This window comes from Bufo bufo, chromosome 5, assembly GCF_905171765.1.
Source record: "Bufo bufo chromosome 5, aBufBuf1.1, whole genome shotgun sequence".
NCBI lineage: Eukaryota > Metazoa > Chordata > Amphibia > Anura > Bufonidae > Bufo > Bufo bufo.
This window is the reverse complement of record NC_053393.1, coordinates 166,938,195-166,960,598: the sequence shown is the minus strand read 5'-3', so window position 1 is coordinate 166,960,598 and position 22,404 is coordinate 166,938,195. Positions and strand designations below refer to the sequence as shown.

The 22,404-nt window shown below is 43.9% G+C and overlaps 1 protein-coding gene across 1 annotated transcript in view; it reads left to right on the top strand.

The window, feature by feature from the left end:
* DLGAP1 (DLG associated protein 1) overlaps positions 1–22,404 on the top strand; it is a 322,787-nt gene that overhangs the window by 31,936 nt on the left and 268,447 nt on the right. The window contains exon 2 of the mRNA XM_040432120.1: positions 11,777–11,991. Coding sequence (XP_040288054.1) covers positions 11,777–11,991 — 215 coding nt within the window. The remainder of the gene's footprint in view (positions 1–11,776; positions 11,992–22,404) is intronic.

The window sequence follows — 22,404 nt, the reverse complement described above, 5'->3', positions numbered from 1 at the left end:
AGATAAACTAACTTGGCCTTTTTTAAATAAAAAAAATTCCCTCACTGGAATACTTTCAGTCTTTTGACTGTATGGATTACAGATGGAATGACTGTTATATGTGAGTACCGCTTTCTTTGACAGATTCTAGTATGGGTACATATATGTTTTCCCAACCCCAGCACATTAGTTTGCTAATTCCAGATGTATGAAACGCAGGCCTAACTGTATCTAGTATATTGAACGCCAGATAAACTAACTTGGCCTTTTTTAAATAAAAAAAATTCCCTCACTGGAATACTTTCAGTCTTTTGACTGTATGGATTACAGATGGAATGACTGTTATATGTGAGTACCGCTTTCTTTGACAGATTCTAGTATGGGTACATATATGTTTTCCCAACCCCAGCAAATTAGTTTGCTAATTCCAAATGTATGAAACGCAGGCCTAACTGTATCTAGTATATTGAACGCCAGATAAACTAACTTGGCCTTTTTTAAATAAAAAAAATTCCCTCACTGGAATACTTTCAGTCTTTTGACTGTATGGATTACAGATGGAATGACTGTTATATGTGAGTACCGCTTTCTTTGACAGATTCTAGTATGGGTACATATATGTTTTCCCAACCCCAGCAAATTAGTTTGCTAATTCCAGATGTATGAAACGCAGGCCTAACTGTATCTAGTATATTGAACGCCAGATAAACTAACTTCGCCTTTTTTAAATAAAAAAAATTCCCTCACTGGAATACTTTCAGTCTTTTGACTGTATGGATTACAGATGGAATGACTGTTATATGTGAGTACCGCTTTCTTTGACAGATTCTAGTATGGGTACATATATGTTTTCCCAACCCCAGCACATTAGTTTGCTAATTCCAGATGTATGAAACGCAGGCCTAACTGTATCTAGTATATTGAACGCCAGATAAACTAACTTGGCCTTTTTTAAATAAAAAAAATTCCCTCACTGGAATACTTTCAGTCTTTTGACTGTATGGATTACAGATGGAATGACTGTTATATGTGAGTACCGCTTTCTTTGACAGATTCTAGTATGGGTACATATATGTTTTCCCAACCCCAGCAAATTAGTTTGCTAACTCCAGATGTATGAAACGCAGGCCTAACTGTATCTAGTATATTGAACGCCAGATAAACTAACTTGGCCTTTTTTAAATAAAAAAAATTCCCTCACTGGAATACTTTCAGTCTTTTGACTGTATGGATTACAGATGGAATGACTGTTATATGTGAGTACCGCTTTCTTTGACAGATTCTAGTATGGGTACATATATGTTTTCCCAACCCCAGCACATTAGTTTGCTAATTCCAGATGTATGAAACGCAGGCCTAACTGTATCTAGTATATTGAACGCCAGATAAACTAACTTGGCCTTTTTTAAATAAAAAAAAAATTCCCTCACTGGAATACTTTATGGCTTTTCACTGTATGGATTACAGGTGGACTGGTATTAGTAGGGGTGACACAAGCACACCCAAGTCCCTGATGTAGGATTTCTATGGCACAGACCACTATTACAAGTGATTAATGGACGTTGGGAGAGATTGTGCTGCAGCACTAGTCCCAAGATAGCCGCCGCCTATCAGCCCAGTAACATGTGCCACAAAATGGTCTGCACAACCTTTAAAAAAAATAGCCTTGGACTGTGCTGCTAAATCGCTATTGGTCTGAATCCCAGGTGTAGATGTCTGACTTGTTTGGAGCTTTGGAATGCACACTGTGGCAGCTTCTGCTGCAGCACTACAAGTCGCAAAATGGCGGCCGGCGGTCAGCCCGGGTACATGTGGATGGAAAAATCACTCTGGCCACTCTAAAAATAGCCAATCCCTATCAAAAAAGCAGCTCAGCTGCAGTTGTTCAGATGAATCACAGGTGGAGGAGAGAAATTTGCTTCCAGTTATTCAATTATCCCTGCCTATTCTCGCCCTAGCATCAGCTGCGTCTAACCCTGTTCTATTCACATCGGGAGTGAGCACGTCCCGACGTGCGCACAAGCTTATAAGAGGCTGAGTCACATGCTGCACTTGGCCAATCACAGCCTTGCCAATAGTAGGCATGGCTGCGATGGCATCTTAGGGCAAGTAGTATGATGCATGTTGATTGGCTGCTTTGCAGCCTTTCAAAATGCGCCAAAATACATGCCGAACGACGAACCCGAACCCGAACTTTTACGAAAAAGTTCGGGTTCGGGTCCGTGTCACGAACACCCCAAAATTCGGTACGGACCCGAACTATGCTCGAACTGTTCGCTCAACACTAATCCTGATGCATCCTGAACGGATTTCTCTCCATTCAGAATGCATTAGGATAAAACTGATCAGGATTCTTCCGGCATAGAACCCCGACGACGGAACTCTATGCCGGAAGAAAAGAACGCAAGTGTGAAAGAGCCCAAGGCTGATTTAAAAAGGCAATAAAACTGTCAGGGGCAGACCTATGCTGATCCTCGACAATAAGTTAACAAAGTTGCATCATAATTAAAATAATACTTTAATCTGCAGTATTCACTGTGACCTATTCATAGCTGATATTTTAGCTGATAGCAGAGTAATGCCATCCTTGTTACTGATCTTTTTTACTTGGCCAGGTTAAAAGTCATCCTGTATCTGCACATTAACATGTGATATTAGTTGAAATGCTATTCTGTAATATCATGCTTTCCACGGTAATTAACTACTTATTAACCACCCATACACCTTTATATAGCAGTCACTAAGGGGCCTGAGACTGGGTCATCACCTTTTTATGGCAGCCCAATCGAAGCACTGCATGGGTCTCCTGTGCAGTGGAGAGCAGGAGGTCAGCTCTCACCTGAGAGCCAGACTCCTGCTGTAATAGCCCAGACTGACAGAAGTGCCGATCTGGTCCATTCAACCCCATAGATGCCTCAGTCAGTAGTAACCACGGCAATTAATCGGTATAGTACTGAAGGCCCCTATTTGCCGCATCCTACTCATGACTGTCAGCATATCACTGACAGTATAGTTCTTTTGAAATGCATATATTTGGTACTGTCGCATCAGTAACGACCCACACTACACAATTATCATGTAATTTATCCTGTAAGGTAAACAACATAAAAAAAATGCCACTAAAAAAAGAAGGGAATCAAAAATGATACCAATGAAAACAATAAGTCATCCTGCAAAAAACAAGCCCCCACACAGTTCCATAGAAAGCAATTATAAAAAGTTATGGGTCTTGGGATGCGGCGATGCAAAAATATTTTCTTCTTTTTAAAAACTATGGGGACACATTTATTAAGATCAGCGTTTTAGGCGCTGGCCTCTTCATAACTTCGGTGGATCCTCCACCAGTTCTAAATGTAAGACAACTTCCTAGGTGTCTCACATTTAGACCTTTTTCTATGCCGGAAACAGTCGTAGAAAATGGTTAATGAGACGAGCCTCCCAGCCTGTTCCTTTCCCCTCCCACAATTTTAGACCTAGCGTGAGTGGAGAGAAGTCGCAAATTGCAGCGCAACTAACCACTGCACTGCAATCTGCACCTGAAATCCACCTAATATAGGCATATTGCAGCCTAATAAATGACAACCAGGGTTTTTATTGTGCATAAAACGTTAAACGACATATACTGTATTTGGTATCACTGTAATTGTACTGACCCAGAGAGTAAAATTATCATATTTATGTAAAAAAATTAATGCCGCAAAAATTATAATGTAAACTCAGTGGTAGTATGGCAGTTTTTTCCCATGCACCCCAAAAAGAGTTAATAAAAGTTAATCAGTAAGTTACGTGTTCCCCAAAATGGTGCCACTATAAACTACAACTTGTCTCACAAAAAATAAGCATAATAAGGCTACATAGATGGAAAAAAAAATAAAAGCTATAGCTCTTGCAATGCGACAATGATAAATAAAAAAAAATAATGATTTGATCATTCAGGTCCAAAACAGGTTGCGCATTAAAGGGTTAAAAGATGTTTTGTGTAAGAATTTCCTAAAGACATGGACAATTTTATGACGTGGAATCGATTAGGAATTAGCTATTTCATATTTTTTGTAATTAGTCTAATCACACTAGATAAATACAATTGCACTAGGGTAGGACTTCACACTTCAGCAGTCCGATATATACTTATTTTTAGGAATATATTACAAACTTATCTCAGTTAACTAGGGTCAGATGGATCTGACACATTTACTAAAATAAAAGACCTTCTGATGTTTCTAAGGCCGGGTTCACATAACTGTTTGGCTTTCCGTTCTTCCGATCCGCCAGAAAAAAAACAAGAAAACAGATCCTTTATTTTAACATAGTAACATAGTACATAAGGCCGAAAAAAGACATTTGTCCATCCAGTCCGGCCTGTCATCCTGCAAGTTGATCCAGAGGAAGGCAAAAAAAAAAGGTGAGGTAGAAGCCAATTTTCCCCACTTTAGGGGAATAAAAAATTCCTTCCTGACTCCAATCAGGCAATCAGAATAACTCCCTGGATCAACGACCCCTCTCTAGTAGCTATAGCCTGTAATATTATTACACTCCAGAAATACATCCAGGCCCCTCTTGAATTCCTTTATTGTACTCACCATCACCACCTCCTCAGGCAGAGAGTTCCATAGTCTCACTGCTCTTACCGTAAAGAACCCTTTTCTATGTTTGTGTACAAACCTTCTTTCCTCCAGACGCAGAGGATGCCCCCTCGTCACAGTCACAGTCCTGGGGATAAATAGATGATGGGATAGATCTCTTTACTGACCCCTGATATATTTATACATAGTAATTAGATCTCCCCTCAGTCGTCTTTTTTCTAAAGTGAATAAACCTAATTTTGATAATCTTTCAGGGTACTGTAGTTGCCTCGTTCCAGTTATTACTTTAGTTGCCCTCCTCTGGACCCTCTCCAGCTCTGCTATGTCTGCCTTGTTCACAGGAGCCCAGAACTGTACACAGTACTCCATGTGTGGTCTGACTAGCGATTTGTAAAATGGTAGGACTATGTTCTTATCACGGGCATCTATGCCCCTTTTGATGCAACTCATTATCTTATTGGCCTTGGCAGCAGCTGCCTGACACTGGTTTTTGCAGCTTAGTTTGCTGTTTATTAAAATTCCTAGATCCTTTTCCATGTCAGTGTTACCGATTGTTTTACCATTTAGTATGTACGGTTGACTTGCATTATTCCTTCCCATGTGCATAACTTTACATTTGTCAGTGTTAAACCTCAGCTGCCACTTATCTGCCCAAGCTTCCAATCTATCCAGATCCCTCTGTAGTAGTATACTGTCCTCTTCAGTGTTAATTACTTTACACAGTTTAGTGTCATCTGCGAAAATTTATATTTTACTATGCAAGCCTTCTACAAGATCATTAATAAATATATTGAAAAGAATAGGGCCCAATACTGACCCCTGAGGTACCCCACTAGTGACATTGACCCAATCTGAGTGTGTACCGTTAATAACCACCCTCTGTTTTCTATCACTCAGCCAGTTACTTGCCCACATACAGACGTTTTCTCCCAGTCCGAGCATTCTCATTTTATATACTAACCTTTTATATGGTACAGTGTCAAATGCTTTGGAGAAGTCCAGATACACGACATCCATTGATTCGCCGCTGTCAAGTCTAGAACTTACCTCCTCATAGAAACTGATTAAATTAGTTTGGCATGGCCGATCCCTCATGAAGCCATGCTGATATGGCGTTATTTGCTTATTTCCGTTAAGATGCTCTAAGATAGCATCTCTTAGAAAACCTTCAAACAGTTTACCCACAACAGATGTTAAACTTACCGGCCTATAGTTCCCAGGCTCTGTTTTTGGACACTTTTTTAATATTGGCACTACATTTGCTATGCGCCAATCCTGTGGGACATTCCCTGTCAGTATAGAATCTGCAAATATCAGAAATAAGGGTCTGGCTATGACATTACTTAATTCCCTTAGGATACAGGGGTGTATGCCATCCGATCCTGGCGATTTGTCTATTTTAATCTTTTTAAGTCGCTGTTGTACTTCTTCCTGGGTCAGACAGGACACTTTTAATGGGGAATTTATTTTTACATTCTGCATTTCATCTGACAGTTTATTTTCCTAAGTGAATACATTGGAGAAAAAAATATTTAACAGCTTTGCTTTCTCCTCGTCGCTCTCTGCGACTCCCCCCTCATTACTCTTTAAAGGGCAGACACCTTCAGATTTATACTTTTTAACATTTATATAATTGAAGAACATTTTAGGGTTAGTTTTACTCTCTTTGGCAATTAATCTCTCGGTCTCTAGTTTGGCCGCTTTTATTTGTTTTTTACATGTACTATTTTTTTCCTTATAGTTTTTCAGTGCTTCCGTGCAACCCTCCTGTTTTAGTGATTTCTATACTTTCTTTTTGTCATTCATTGCTTTCTTTACAGTTCTATTTATCCACATTGGTTTCTTTTTGTTCCTTAACCTTTTATTCCCATACGGTATGTACCTCTCACAATAAGATTTCAGTATGCTTTTAAAGATGTCCCGTTTTGTGGCTGTATTTTTATTTTTGAGGACTTTGTCCCAGTTAGTTAGGCCTATGGCCTCTCTTAGTTGGCTAAATTTAGCTTTTTTGAAGTTTGGTATTTTTGTTCCTCCCTGTAGAAACGCTCTTTTGAATGATAATTGGAAGGTTATTACCTTATGGTCACTATTTCCCAGGTGTCCCCCAACCTGCACGTCTGTTGTTCTGTCCGGCCTATTGGTTAATATTAAATCCAGTATCATCGTCCCTCTAGTCGGGTCCTGAACCAGTTGGGAGAGGTAATTGTCTTTGGTTATTGCCAAGAACCTGTTTCCTTTATGAGATATACAAGTTTCAGTTTCCCAGTCTATATGTGGGTAGTTGAAGTCCCCCATAATAACCACCTCATTATGATTTGCCTCCTTGTCTATCTCGTTTAGTAGTAGATTTTCTGTGGACTCTGGTATATTAGGTGCTTTATAGTAAACTCCTATTAGTAATTTATTATTGTTTTTAGCTCCATGTATCTCTACCCACAGTGACTCCACATGTTCATGTCCCTCACTTATATATTCCCAGAGTGGACTTTACATAAAGGCAGACCCCTCCCCCTCTCCGGTTTTGACGATCCTTTCTAAACAGACTGTAACCTTGTACATTAACTGCCCAGTCATAGCTATCATCCAGCCATGTCTCAGTTATTCCCACTATGTCATAGTCCTCCTCACACATCACTAATTCCAGTTATGCTCATTGATGCTCATTTTGCATCCATTTTAGCCATTTCTGCCTGAGATTCGTTATTTTAGATTTTTTTCCATCTAAAAAATGGATCTCAGGTGGAAATGGCTAAAATGGATGCAGAATAAGCATAACAGATACTTAAAATAAAAGATCTGTTTTTTTTTGCCAAAAGAACGGAAAACTAAATGGTGATCTGAACCTGCCCTAAGCCAATTTGTAAAAAGGCCCTTCCTCTTTTCCCTATTTCCTGCCATTAGACCGCATCGGCAACCATGGGAACAGGCTATACTGTATTGACTGTCTGTATGGTTCATAAGGTTAGATATTCCTCATCATTTCAGTCATATACAAGTGAGATCCATCTCAAAATTAAGTTTTCATTTTCTTTATTACAACATTTTGGGAAGAGTTTGCTAAAACCTGAATGATATTAAATTCAATCCAATGTATCCAACATATTATGGAATGGAAAATATGGATACTTGACTGCATTTAATATATCAAATAAGCAATATTTCCAATATAAGAATAAGGGTCCTTTACATGGGCGAGAGGGCGGGAAATGATCAAGAATTCATTCCTGATCGTTGCCTGCTTGTTAGCATTGTTTGTCGGCAGTGTTTGTTAGTTTGTTGGGTAATTGGAGGCACATTTACAAAAGCCAATTATTTGGAGCGAGCACATTGGTTCCCGATAATTGGCCTGATCCTTGACTCAAGGAACCATTATGCCCAATAGGGCTGTCACAGCTATTGCCTTACTACTACAGTAACAGTAAGCATTTTTGCATGGAGCCTATACTCTGGTACATGGAGTAGTTATGGGTACAGCCTGTAAACTCTAATATATGGTCCCTCAATGCAACATTGTATTCTCCCCATGAAGCAATTTTTTGTAATATGACATACAATGGCGTTTGAAACAATTTTTTAAATCTATGAAAAAAAGGCAGTGACCCTCTATAAAATTGTGGGCATATGGAGGTAGAGTGAGTATAAGCAGGTATGACCATCATATTCAGGATCTGAATAATACAGATAATGGGGGGAATTTATCATCAGAGGAATATTTAAAGCCAGGTTTTCTTGAGTCTGTGTTGGCATACTTTGTTTCATAAATGTTTCTTCTGCTTAAACCTAACACTTTTGACTAGAAAAGCTACTCCAGTTTTCCTTCTCCACCCTCCATCTAGAGTGAGATTGTGACTTTTCTTAATCATAAATCTGGAGTGAAACTCGTTAACATAGCTAACCACTCCCACTTATCCACCCAACTGGAGTGAGTGGTGTAAAACTGCAAAAGTCGCAAAAGGCTCATTTTATGACTTTTTGAAGACAGAATTCTGGAATGAAGGTAACATAAATCTGCCCCAATTAATCGAACCATGTCCTTGAGGAGCAAATGCATAAAATGTAGTGTTCTCGTGTACTTGGGATTATTATATTTCAGTAGTGTTGGGTTGTGTTTCTAATGCACTATTGTTGTACACATTTACTTCTTAATATATTCGTTTTTTATATGCTATTTCACCAGCTGTCATACAATATAAGACAGAGGCAGTTACGAGAGCCGAACATCAAGCTATCAAGGGCATCGTTTGGCCTGAAAAGTATATTCATGAGGCTCAATGCATGTGACTGTTGAAATACATGAGAGATTTTTATTTTTAAAGCCGAATGTTAGCATTGTAGTCAGAGCCCTGCATTCACAGTTCAAAGTCTCCTTTGTGTCAAGGGCAAGAGACATATTGTTGAAGTAGTTGACATATCATTTAGCTTCTTCCAGGAAATTCGCTCTTCTCTTCTTAGATTCATTTTCAGCTGCGAAATACAAGGAATGAATTAAATCAGGTTAACATTCCCACAATAAATTCCCCTGTGGATGTCTTCGAGATCTTCTGTACATGACCGAGGAATTTTAACTTAAAGTGAAGATGAGCCGGTTTTGTTTTTTCTGTATTATTCAAAAAGTTACGGTTTTCCATTTCACCTGTTGAACACATCCAGTGGGCAGAAATTAAGTTTCCGCCCGGAATGACAATCTTCTTGACCTGTGGCAGGGTTATTCTTTTTGTTGTATTCTACAAAAGAAAGGCATGAGAAAAGGTCCAGGGAGGCTCTAAAGCAGACAGTCTTTAATATATTATCCCAGCTTCCCTCAAGTGCTGTCCATATTTTAATAAAAAGAACTGAAGAGGTCTTCAGGAATCAAATAAAGCAGCATATTATTATAGTATAACTATTGCCTGATTATGTTATCTGTGGTTTGGGTTGGACATTACCTCTTTCATATTGTGGCCCATAGACTAGCATCCAGTCTCACAACGTAAATGTTTGTGGAGCCAATTGTTGCATCTGATAAAATATAAGCTATATAATGGAAACAGAGTGCAACAATGGCAGTCCGTGGCATTTCCTTTGACTTTTATGGGAAGAAATAGAAAGTTGTATACTTAGTCATATTATGCCACACTATACTACTATAGCTCTAAGGGCCCGTTCCATGCGGATTCCTCAGACAGATCCAGACCTATTCAACTTGAATGGGTCCGTTATCCGACCGCACCGCAAAAAAATTTAACATGTTCTATTTTTTTGGCTGTGCGGAGAAACAGAGAGAAACCCTACGGAAACCTCCGTAGGTCTTCCCTGAGGTTCCGTGCCTCCCTTCCGCACCAGACCTTCCAGATTGCAGACCCATTTATTCCCTGCTCTTTGCGGGCCGAAATACGGGCACGGCCAGCACATGTTCGCGTGCATGAGCCCTAATACTTAATGGTTCTGCAACCATTATATAAAAACTCTTGAGTTCTGTAGTATAATATAAGTTATTGTGTTATGGTGACGATGATTTTATATGTCTGAGATACAGGATTGGAATATCATAGGGACCCAACACATGCCTGTAGTAGAATGTATTTACATTGGTGCTGGACATACTAATTTATGAAATCTCTACTGGGACAACCATGTTGGAGGCACACCTTTCCTATATTTTCTGATTATAGCCAGTGATCACAAAATTTTGTCTACATGAACACTTGAACAGTAATACATTTGATAAGGGATATTATATTGGATGTGACAGGTGAAATACAATACTTCACAGTCTGAAGAGAAATGACAGAGCAATTGATATCATCTACTATAAACTGATGCAACTGTGATGTAAAAGATTTTTATATATGTAGGGAACTTAAAGGTGTTTTCTGGGATTTTAATATTGATGACCTATCCTCAGGATAGTTCATCAATATCATATCGGTGGGAGTCCGACACCCGTCACCCCTGCTGATCAGCTTGTTGAAAGGAAGGCCACGCTCCGTGCAAGCACAACCTTCTCTTGTTTGTTTACCTGCTCGGTGTCGACATCACTGCGGTGAGCAGGTGTAACTACAAGCCGTCCCATTCATTTCTATAGGATGGCTCCTTTCTATACAATTGAATAGGAAGAAGCCATCCTATTGAAATTAATGGGTATAATTACACCTGCTCACCACTGCTGTTGCGATGGCAAGTAGGTAAACAATGAAGAGAAGACAGCGCTGGCATGGCGTGTGGCCATCCCTTCAACCAGCTGATATGCAGTGGTGCCAGGTGTTGGACCCCCACCGATATGATATTGATGACCTATCCTGAGGATAGGTCATCAATATTAAAATCCCAGAAAATCCCTTTAACACTGGGATTTGCCAAAAGAACCAATGCTTCTCACATTTCTTTTAACTGTGCTTACTCATCAAAAGAGAAAAAGGTTTCAGTTTTCTTCCCATTCATTGTCAATGGAGTTAAAACTGAACAAACCAGAATGGAGTGCATCAGAATGTATTCCATTCTGGTTTGTTGCGGACACAAAAAAAAACTGATCTGGCGCACATTGACTTACAATGGTTTTAACGCCGGATCCGGTTTCTTCTTTTTCGATATAATAAAACCGGATCCGTTATGAATGGATGCAGCCGGTTGTATTATCCGGACAGAAGCGGTTTGCTGTGGTTTTGAGATCCCATGCCAGATCTCAAAACCGGACAGCATAAACGCTTATGTGAAAGCAGCTTAACAGAGTTCACAACACATATGTGAACGTACCCTAATTCTGGAGGAAGCGACAAGAAGTGTCTATGTAGCACCACTTAAATCTGCTGGAATATTTTATTGCATTGGATTATATTTATGTAATAGATACAGTATATATAATATATATTTGACATTGTGTTCTGTAGAAGAAATGGAGAGCATTATATATTGTTAGGTCCATGCTAAACACGTATACATTTTTATTTTATAATTATTATTTTTTGTAAATTCCCATTACGTATTAAATTGATAATTTTTTAATGATAGTACATTTTGCATCCAGCTATCATGTTTTGGTCATCAATGAGAACGTAAAAATTGAGAGTCCTTATCAGTGATACCTCTAGTCTTAATGGCTAACTAAATAGATGATTTAGTAAGCTTTTATAATGTGTCAGAAACGGAGGATTCTCAATTTCTACCTTCTCTGTCTACTGGCTAACCAGGGTACAAAGATGTTCTTTCCCATAGTCATCACTCTTTTTTACTTTTAGGTTCCACAAGATGAATGGAGTGGTTATACCCCTAATAGCAAAGAGGAGATTCCATGTCGAAGAATGCGCAGTGGCAGCTACATCAAAGCCATGGGAGATGATGACAGCGGGGACTCCGACACAAACAGCCCAAAGCCATCTCCAAAGATTGCAGCACGAAGAGAAAGCTATCTTAAGGCTACCCAGCCGTCACTCACAGAACTCACTACTCTCAAGTAAGACAGTTTTCTAGTCTTCATTGTGAGGTATGTTCTGTGGGAGAGGATATGTCTGTCATGTAGACACGCTATAGTTGGCACTTTTGACAAGAAAGTTTATAAATTTAGATATTGATTATGTAAGAGGCTCAGATTTAATAATATATATATATAAGTGATGAATGATCTATGCCCCAGAAGCACAAAATGAGTTAGGTAAAATTTCATGCAAAGGGCAAGAGCTTCTTTTTGTGTCAGCAGTATTAATTTCTTCTGTGTTAACCTACCCAGACAAAAATCTAGAATAAAAAGTAGTAATCTTTCTATATAGATTTATATCTTATGTAGGGATTTACAGCTGAAGACATAAATAAGTAAAATGAAAAGTGATCGATACAAATGAACAAACAAGGAGAGGCAACATAGTTGCTTTATGATATAGAGCGGAGATATCTGATCCAGGTTTGGTTGTACTGGTAAAGGACAATAGTTATGACATGGACCTCCTTGAAGAAAGTGGTGCTTATTCAGTCCTATAGGAAGCGCTCAGTCTATATAGCTTGTTGTTGATGCTGCTCTGGACTTGTGGTGTTAAAGAAACACAAGTTTAGGGTACAGCTGAAAAAATAAGAAAATATTACTTCTTTGTATGAGGTCCTGTTGGAACTTGTGTTTGATATAACATATTTGCATACTGGTTGAATGTACCTTTCATGAAATATTAAGAATTATATTGTTAGCAACTCCATAATCTATTGTTGCTACACTGACTAAATTAACTATTGGTAAGTCTGACCCACTATGGGCATTTAACATACCAGGGCCTTCTCTTGTGTCATGTCTTTCTCTAAAAGCCTATTTTATAGATATTCTATGTACTTTAAAGGGAATGTGTCATAATTAGGGATGAGCGAACCCGAACTGTATAGTTCGGGTTCGTACCGAATTTTGGGGTGTCCGTGACACGGACCCGAACCCGAACATTTACGTAAAAATTTGGGTTCGGGTTCGTTGTTCGGCAATTTCTATGGCGCATTTTAAAAGCCTGCAAAGCAGCCAATCAACAAACGTCATATTACGTCATAATACTTGCCCCAAGAGGCCCTCGCAGCCATGCCTACTAATGGCATGGCTGTGATTGGCCAAGTGCAGCATGTGACCCAGCCTCTATTTAAGCTGGAGTCACGTAGCACCGCCCGGCACTCTGCTCTGATTAGTGTAGGGAGAGGATGCAGCTTCTGTTAGGGTGAGATTAGGCAGGGATTAACTCAGCAAAAACACTTAATGAAGTGATCGATCTACAGCTGTGGATCATTCAACTTCTGCTAGTTAATTGCTCACTGTTTTTAGGCTGACCAGAGCGTTTTTCTGTCACTTTTTTCTGGGGTGATCGGCAGCCATTTTGTGTCTTGTGGTGCGCCAGCACAAGCTGCCACCAAGTCCATTAATCCATCAATAGTATATATTTTTTTTGCTATATCCTACATCAGGGGCTTGGCTGTGCTTATTGTCACCCCTAGAAACTCAGGATAGAATTTTCTATATTTTATTGAGGGGTGAAATTCACTTGCAAAAATAGCAATCCCCTAAATCTGGTTTTCCAGCTGTGGCTAGCCAAGTGTAAAACTGTCTGCTGTCTGGCAAAGGATATATTTTTTTCTGGCTTGAAATTCAATTGCCAAAATAGCAATACCCTAAATCTGTGTAAAGTGTTCCAGCTGTGGCAGGACAAGTTTTATAGTGTCCGTCAAAGCATAGCTTTTGTTCTGGGGTGAAATTAAATTGCCAAAATAGCAATACCCTAAATCAGTGGTTTCAGCTGTGGCTGGACAAGTTTCATAGTGTGCGTAAAAGAATAGCTTTTGTTCTGGGTTGAAATTCAATTGCCAAAATAGCAATACCATAAATCTGGTGTTCCAGCTGTGGCTGGACAAGTTTCATAGTGTCCGTAAAAGAATAGCTTTTGTTCTGGGTTGAAATTCAATTGGCAAAATAGCAATACCCTAAATCTGGTGTTCCAGCTGTGGCAGGACAAGTTTTATAGTGTCCGTCAAAGCATAGCTTTTTTTCTGGGGTGAATTTCAATTGCCAAAATAGCAATACCCTAAATCAGTGGTTTCTGTTGTTGCAGGCCAAGTGTAATTCTTTCCGTAAAAGGGTATATTACACAAAGTGTTAAATTACAATTGCTGAAAGCATAATCCTTTAAATTTGCACGCACTATTGTGCATCTCATAGTGTATTTCTGTCCGTAAAAGGGTATATTACACTCAAGGTGTAAATACAAGTGCTGATAGGGTCATCCTCAATAACTTCACACGCTACCGTGCATCTCCAAGTGTATTTCTTTCCGTTAAAGGGTATATTACACTAAGTGTTAAAATACAAGTGCTCAAAGCATAATCCTATATATTTTTTCACACGCTACTGTGCATCTTCAAGTGTAATTCTGTCCGTAAAAGGATAAATTTCATCCAGGGCCTAAATACTAGGCCTACAATTGATATTCCCCTAAATCTGTGGTTACTGGACACGGACATGGTCATGGTGGTGTTAGTGGACCCTCTGGTGCTGGGAGAGGACGTGGCCGTTCTGCCACAGCCACACGTCCTAGTGAACCAACTGCCTCAGGTCTCAGTACCTGCCAGAATTTACAGCGATATTTGGTGGGGCCCAATTCCGTTCTAAGGATGGGTAAGGCCTGAGAAGGTACAGGCATTAGTCAATTGGGTGGCCGACAGTGGATCCAGCACGTTCACAACATTATCTCCCACCCAGTCTTCTGCAGAAAGTGCACAGATGGCGCCTGAAAACCAAGCCCATCAGTCTGTCACATCACCCCCATGCATATCAGGGAAACTGTCTGAGCCTCAAGTTATGCAGCAGTCTCATATGCTGTTTGAAGACTCTGCTGGCAGGGTTTCCCAAGGGCATCCACCTAGCCCTTCCCCAGCGGTGAAAGACATAGAATGCACTGACGCACAACCACTTATGTTTCCTGATTATGAGGACATGGGAATACCACCTCATCAGAGTCAGCACGTCTATGATAATGAAGAAACACAGGTGCCAACTGCTGCGTCTTTCTGCAGTGTGCAGACTGAACAGGAGGTCAGGGAGGAAGACTGGGTGGAAGATGATGCAGGGGACGATGAGGTCCTAGACCCCACATGGAATGAAGGTTGTGCCACTGACTTTCAGAGAAAGAGGAAGAGGCAGTGGTGAGACCGAGCCAACAGCGTAGCAAAAGAGGGAGCAGGGGGCAAAAGCAGAACACCCGCCGCCAAGAGAGTTCGCCTGCTACTGGACACCGCCACCTGAGACCGAGCACCCCAAAGGCAGCTTCAAGGAGTTCCCTGGCGTGGCAGTTCTTCAAACAATGTGCTGACGACAAGACCCGAGTGGTTTGCACGCTGTGCCATCAGAGCCTGAAGCGAGGCATTAACGTTCTGAACCTTAGCACAACCTGCATGACCAGGCATCTGCATGCAAAGCATGAACTGCAGTAGAGTAAACACCTTAAAAACAAGGAACTCACCCAGGCTCCCCCTGCTCCCTCTTCTGCTGCTGCCTCGGCTTCTTTCTCCGCCTCGGGAGGAACGTTGGCACCTGCCACCCAGCAAACAGAGGATGTACCACCAACACCACCACCTCCGTCACCAAGCATCTCCACCATGTCACACGGCAGAGTTCAGCTCTCCATCTCACAAACATTGAAGAGAAAGCGTAAATTCCCACCTAGCCACCCTCGAGCCCTGGGCCTGAATGCCAGCATTTCTAAACTACTGGCCTATGAAATGCTGTCATTCAGGCTGGTGGACACAGACAGCTTCAAACAGCTGATGGCGATGGCTGTCCCACAGTATGTTGTTCCCAGCCGCCACTACTTCTCCAAGAGAGCCGTGCCTTCCCTGCACAACCAAGTATCCGATAAAATCAAGTGTGCACTGCGCAACGCCATCTGTGGCAAGGTCCACCTAACCACAGATACTTGGACCAGTAAGCAAAGCCAGGGACGCTATATCTCCCTAACTGCACACTGGGTAAATGTAGTGGTGGCTGGGCCCAAGGCAGAGAGTTCTTTGACGCACGTCCTTCCGCCGCCAAGGATCGCAGGCCAACATTCTTTGCCACCTGTAGCCTCCTCCTCCTACTCGGCTTCTTCTTCCTCTTCTTCCACCTGCTCATCCAGTCAGCCACACACCTTCACCACCAACTTCAGCACAGCCCGGGGTAAACGTCAGCAGGCCATTCTGAAACTCATATGTTTGGGGGACAGGCCCCACACCGCGCAGGAGTTGTGGCGGGGTATTGAACAACAGACCGACGAGTGGTTGCTGCCGGTGAGCCTCAAGCCCGGCCTGGTGGTGTGCGATAATGGGCGAAATCTCGTCGCAGCTCTGGGACTAGCCGGTTTGACGCACATCCCTTGCCTGGCGCATGTGCTGAATTTGTTTGTGCAGAAGTTCATTCACAACTACCCCGACATGTCAGAGCTGCTGCATAAAGTGCGGGCCGTCTGTGCGCGCTTCCGGTGTTCACATCCTGCCGCTGCTTTCCTGTCTGCGCTACAGCGTAACTTCGGCCTTCCCGCTCACCGCCTCATATGCGACGTGCCCACCAGGTGGAACTCCACCTTGCACATGCTGGACAGACTGTGCGAGCAGCAGCAGGCCATAGTGGAGTTTCAGCTGCAGCACGCACGGGTCAGTCGCACTGCGGAACAGCACCACTTCACCACCAATAACTGGGCCTCCATGCCATACCTGTATGCCCTGTTGCGCTGTTTCGAGTACTCCACCAACATGGCCAGTGGCGATGACGCCGTTATCAGCATTACAATACCACTTCTATGTCTCCTTGAGAAAACACTTAGGGCGATGATGGAAGAGGAGGTGGCCCAGGAGGAGGAGGAAGAGGGGTCATTTTTAGCACTTTCAGGCCAGTCTCTTAGAAGTGGCTCAGAGGGAGGTTTTTTGCAACAGCAGAGGCCAGGTACAAATGTGGCCAGCCAGGGCCCACTACTGGAGGACGAGGAGGATGAGAAGGAGGTGGAGGAGGATGAGGATGAAGCATGTTCACAGCGGGGTGGCACCCAACGCAGCTCGGGCCCATCACTGGTGCGTGGCTGGGAGGAAACGGAGGACGATGACGATACGCCTCCCACAGAGGACAGCTTCTCCTTACCTCTGGGCAGCCTGGCACACATGAGCGACTACATGCTGCAGTGCCTGCGCAACGACAGCAGAGTTGCCCACATTTTAACGTGTGCGGACTACTGGCTTGCCACCCTGCTGGATCCCCGGTACAAAGACAATGTGCCCACTTTACTTCCTGCACTGGAGCGTGATAGGAAGATGCGCAAGTACAAGTGCACGTTGGTAGACGCACTACTGAGAGCATTCCCAAATGTCACAGGGGAACAAGTGGAAGCCCAAGGCGAAGGCAGAGGAGGAGCAAGAGGTCACCAACGCAGCTGTGTCACGGCCAGCTCCTCTGAGAGCAGGGTTAGCATGGCAGAGATGTGGAAAAGTTTTGTCACCACGCCACAGCTAACTGCACCACCACCTGATACGGAACGTGTTAGCAGGAGGCAGCATTTCACTAACATGGTGGAACAGTATGTTTGCCCACCCCTCCCTGCCCGGCGGCCAGCGTTTTGTCTGAACGTGTATTCAGCACGGCAGGGGGCGTCATTACAGATAAACGCAGCCGCCTGTCCACAGCCAATGTGGACAAGCTGACGTTCATAAAAATGAACCAGGCATGGATCCCACAGGACCTGTCCATCCCTTGTGCAGATTAGACATTTATAACTACCTCCCCTTAACCATATATTCTTGTACTCCAGGGCACTTCTTCATTCAATCCTCTTTTTTTTATTTTACCATTATATTGCGGGGCAACCCAAAGTTGAAAGAACCTCTCTTCCGTCCGGGTGCCAGGGGCCTAAATATCGTAAACTGGCCTCTTCCAATGGTGGGTGACATGAAGCCTGATTCTCTGCTATGCGACCTCTCTCCTCTGTCTGGGTGCCGGGGCCTAAATATCTGAAAGTGGCCTGTTCCAGTGGTGGGTGACATGAAGCCTGATTCTCTGCTATGCGACCTCTCTCCTCTGTCTGGGTGTCAGGGCCTAAATAATTAAAAGTGGCCTTCTCCATCGGTGGGTGACATGAAGCCTGATTCTCTGCTATGGGACCTCTCTCCTCTGTCTGGGTGCTGGGGCCTGAATAAGTAAAAGTGGCCTTCTCCATTGGTGGGTGACATGAAGCCTGATTCTCTGCTATGCGACCTCTCTCCTCTGTCTGGGTGCCGGGGCCTAAATATCTGAAAGTGGCCTGTTCCAGTGGTGGGTGACATGAAGCTTGATTCTTTGCTATGCGACCTCTCTCTCCTCTGTCTGGGTGCTGGGGCCTAAATAAGTAAAAGTGGCCTTCTCCATTGGTGGGTGACATGAAGCCTGATTCTCTGCTATGCGACCTCTCTCCTCTGTCTGGGTGCCGGGGCCTAAATATCTGAAAGTGGCCTGTTCCAGTGGTGGGTGACATGAAGCCTGATTCTCTGCTATGCGACCTCTCTCCTCTGTCTGGGTGCCGGGGCCTAAATATCTGAAAGTGGCCTGTTCCAGTGGTGGGTGACATGAAGCCTGATTCTCTGCTATGCGACCTCTCTCCTCTGTCTGGGTGCTGGGGCCTAAATAAGTAAAAGTGGCCTTCTCCATCGGTGGGTGACATGAAGCCTGATTCTCTGCTATGCGACCTCTCTCCTCTGTCTGGGTGTCAGGGGCCTAAATAAGTAAAAGTGGCCTTCTCCATCGGTGGGTGACATGAAGCCTGATTCTCTGCTATGGGACCTATCTCCTCTGTCTGGGTGCTGGGGCCTGAATAAGTAAAAGTGGCTTTCTCCATCAGTGTGTGATATAAAGCCTGATTCTCTGCTATGGGACCTCTCTCCTTTGTCTGGGTGCTGGGGCCTGAATAAGTAAAAGTGGCCTTCTCCATTGGTGGGTGACATGAAGCCTGATTCTCTGCTATGCAACCTCTCTCCTCTGTCTGATGAATACAAAATTGAAGACGGTCGGCACTCCTCTTGCAGAGTCGTGGTGCTCGCGTCCAAGGTATGAAAGCCCACTTACGATATAGAACAAAGGACTGGCACTTCACTGGTAATCACGAATCTTAGCTTTATCCGAGCATGGAGGAAAAACAGCGCAGATCTGCGCTGTTTTTCCTCCATGCTCCAATAAAGCTAAGATTCGTGATTACCAGTGAAGTGCCGGTCCTTTGTTCTCCTCTGTCTGGGTGTCAGGGGCCTAAATAAGTAAAAGTGGCCTTCTCCGTCGGTGGGTGACATGAAGCCTGATTCTCTGCTATCTGACCTCTCTCCTCTGTCTGGGTGCTGGGGCCTGAATAAGTAAAAGTGGCCTTCTCCATTGGTGGGTGACATGAAGCCTGATTCTCTACTATGGGACCTCTCTCCTCTGTCTGGGTACTGGGGCCTAAACAAGTAAAAGTGGCCTTCTCCATTGGTGGGTGACATGAAGCCTGATTCTCTGCTATGGGACCTATCTCCTCTGTCTGGGTGCAGGGGCCTGAATAAGTAAAAGTGGCGTTCTCCATGTGTGTGTGACATGAAGCCTGATTCTCTGCTATGGGACCTCTCTCCTTTGTCTGGGTGCTGGGGCCTGAATAAGTAAAAGTGGCCTTCTCCATTGGTGGGTGACATGAAGCCTGATTCTCTGCTATGCGACCTCTCTCCTCTGTCTGGGTGCTGGGGCCTAAATATCTGAAAGTGGCCTGTTCCAGTGGTGGGTGACATGAAGCTTGATTCTTTGCTATGCGACCTCTCTCTCCTCTGTCTGGGTGCTGGGGCCTAAATAAGTAAAAGTGGCCTTCTCCATTGGTGGGTGACATGAAGCCTGATTCTCTGCTATGCGACCTCTCTCCTCTGTCTGGGTGCCGGGGCCTAAATATCTGAAAGTGGCCTGTTCCAGTGGTGGGTGACATGAAGCCTGATTCTCTGCTATGCGACCTCTCTCCTCTGTCTGGGTGCCGGGGCCTAAATATCTGAAAGTGGCCTGTTCCAGTGGTGGGTGACATGAAGCCTGATTCTCTGCTATGCGACCTCTCTCCTCTGTCTGGGTGTCAGGGGCCTAAATAAGTAAAAGTGGCCTTCTCCATCGGTGGGTGACATGAAGCCTGATTCTCTGCTATGGGACCTCTCTCCTCTGTCTGGGTGCTGGGGCCTGAATAAGTAAAAGTGGCCTTCTCCATTGGTGGGTGACATGAAGCCTGATTCTCTGCTATGGGACCTCTCTCCTCTGTCTGGGTGCTGGGGCCTAAACAAGTAAAAGTGGCCTTCTGCATTGGTGGGTGACATGAAGCCTGATTCTTTGCTATGCGACCTCTCTCCTCTGTCTGGGTGCTCGGGCCTGAATAAGTAAAAGTGGCCTTCTCCATTGGTGGGTGACATGAAGCCTGATTCTCTGCTATGCGACCTCTCTCCTCTGTCTGGGTGTCAGGGGCCTAAATAATTAAAAGTGGCCTTCTCCATCGATGGGTGACATGAAGCCTGATTCTCTGCTATGGGACCTCTCTCCTCTGTCTGGGTGCTGGGGCCTGAATAAGTAAAAGTGGCCTTCTCCATTGGTGGGTGACATGAAGCCTGATTCTCTGCTATGCGACCTCTATCCTCTGTCTGGGTGCTGGGGCCTAAATAAGTAAAAGTGGCCTTCTCCATCGGTGGGTGACATGAAGCCTGATTCTCTGCTATGCGACCTCTCTCCTCTGTCTGGGTGTCAGGGGCCTAAATAAGTAAAAGTGGCCTTCTCCATCTGTGGGTGACATGAAGCCTGATTCTCTGCTATGGGACCTATCTCCTCTGTCTGGGTGCTGGGGCCTGAATAAGTAAAAGTGGCCTTCTCCATCAGTGTGTGATATAAAGCCTGATTCTCTGCTATGGGACCTCTCTCCTTTGTCTGGGTGCTGGGGCCTGAATAAGTAAAAGTGGCCTTCTCCATTGGTGGGTGACATGAAGCCTGATTCTCTGCTATGCAACCTCTCTCCTCTGTCTGATGAATACAAAATTGAAGACGGTCGGCACTCCTCTTGCAGAGTCGTGGTGCTCGCGTCCAAGGTATGAAAGCCCACTTACGATATAGAACAAAGGACTGGCACTTCACTGGTAATCACGAATCTTAGCTTTATCCGAGCATGGAGGAAAAACAGCGCAGATCTGCGCTGTTTTTCCTCCATGCTCCAATAAAGCTAAGATTCGTGATTACCAGTGAAGTGCCGGTCCTTTGTTCTCCTCTGTCTGGGTGTCAGGGGCCTAAATAAGTAAAAGTGGCCTTCTCCGTCGGTGGGTGACATGAAGCCTGATTCTCTGCTATCTGACCTCTCTCCTCTGTCTGGGTGCTGGGGCCTGAATAAGTAAAAGTGGCCTTCTCCATTGGTGGGTGACATGAAGCCTGATTCTCTACTATGGGACCTCTCTCCTCTGTCTGGGTGCTGGGGCCTAAACAAGTAAAAGTGGCCTTCTCCATTGGTGGGTGACATGAAGCCTGATTCTCTGCTATGGGACCTATCTCCTCTGTCTGGGTGCAGGGGCCTGAATAAGTAAAAGTGGCGTTCTCCATGTGTGTGTGACATGAAGCCTGATTCTCTGCTATGGGACCTCTCTCCTTTGTCTGGGTGCTGGGGCCTGAATAAGTAAAAGTGGCCTTCTCCATTGGTGGGTGACATGAAGCCTGATTCTCTGCTATGCGACCTCTCTCCTCTGTCTGGGTGCCGGGGCCTAAATATCTGAAAGTGGCCTGTTCCAGTGGTGGGTGACATGAAGCTTGATTCTTTGCTATGCGACCTCTCTCTCCTCTGTCTGGGTGCTGGGGCCTAAATAAGTAAAAGTGGCCTTCTCCATTGGTGGGTGACATGAAGCCTGATTCTCTGCTATGCGACCTCTCTCCTCTGTCTGGGTGCCGGGGCCTAAATATCTGAAAGTGGCCTGTTCCAGTGGTGGGTGACATGAAGCCTGATTCTCTGCTATGCGACCTCTCTCCTCTGTCTGGGTGCCGGGGCCTAAATATCTGAAAGTGGCCTGTTCCAGTGGTGGGTGACATGAAGCCTGATTCTCTGCTATGCGACCTCTCTCCTCTGTCTGGGTGTCAGGGGCCTAAATAAGTAAAAGTGGCCTTCTCCATCGGTGGGTGACATGAAGCCTGATTCTCTGCTATGGGACCTCTCTCCTCTGTCTGGGTGCTGGGGCCTGAATAAGTAAAAGTGGCCTTCTCCATTGGTGGGTGACATGAAGCCTGATTCTCTGCTATGGGACCTCTCTCCTCTGTCTGGGTGCTGGGGCCTAAACAAGTAAAAGTGGCCTTCTGCATTGGTGGGTGACATGAAGCCTGATTCTTTGCTATGCGACCTCTCTC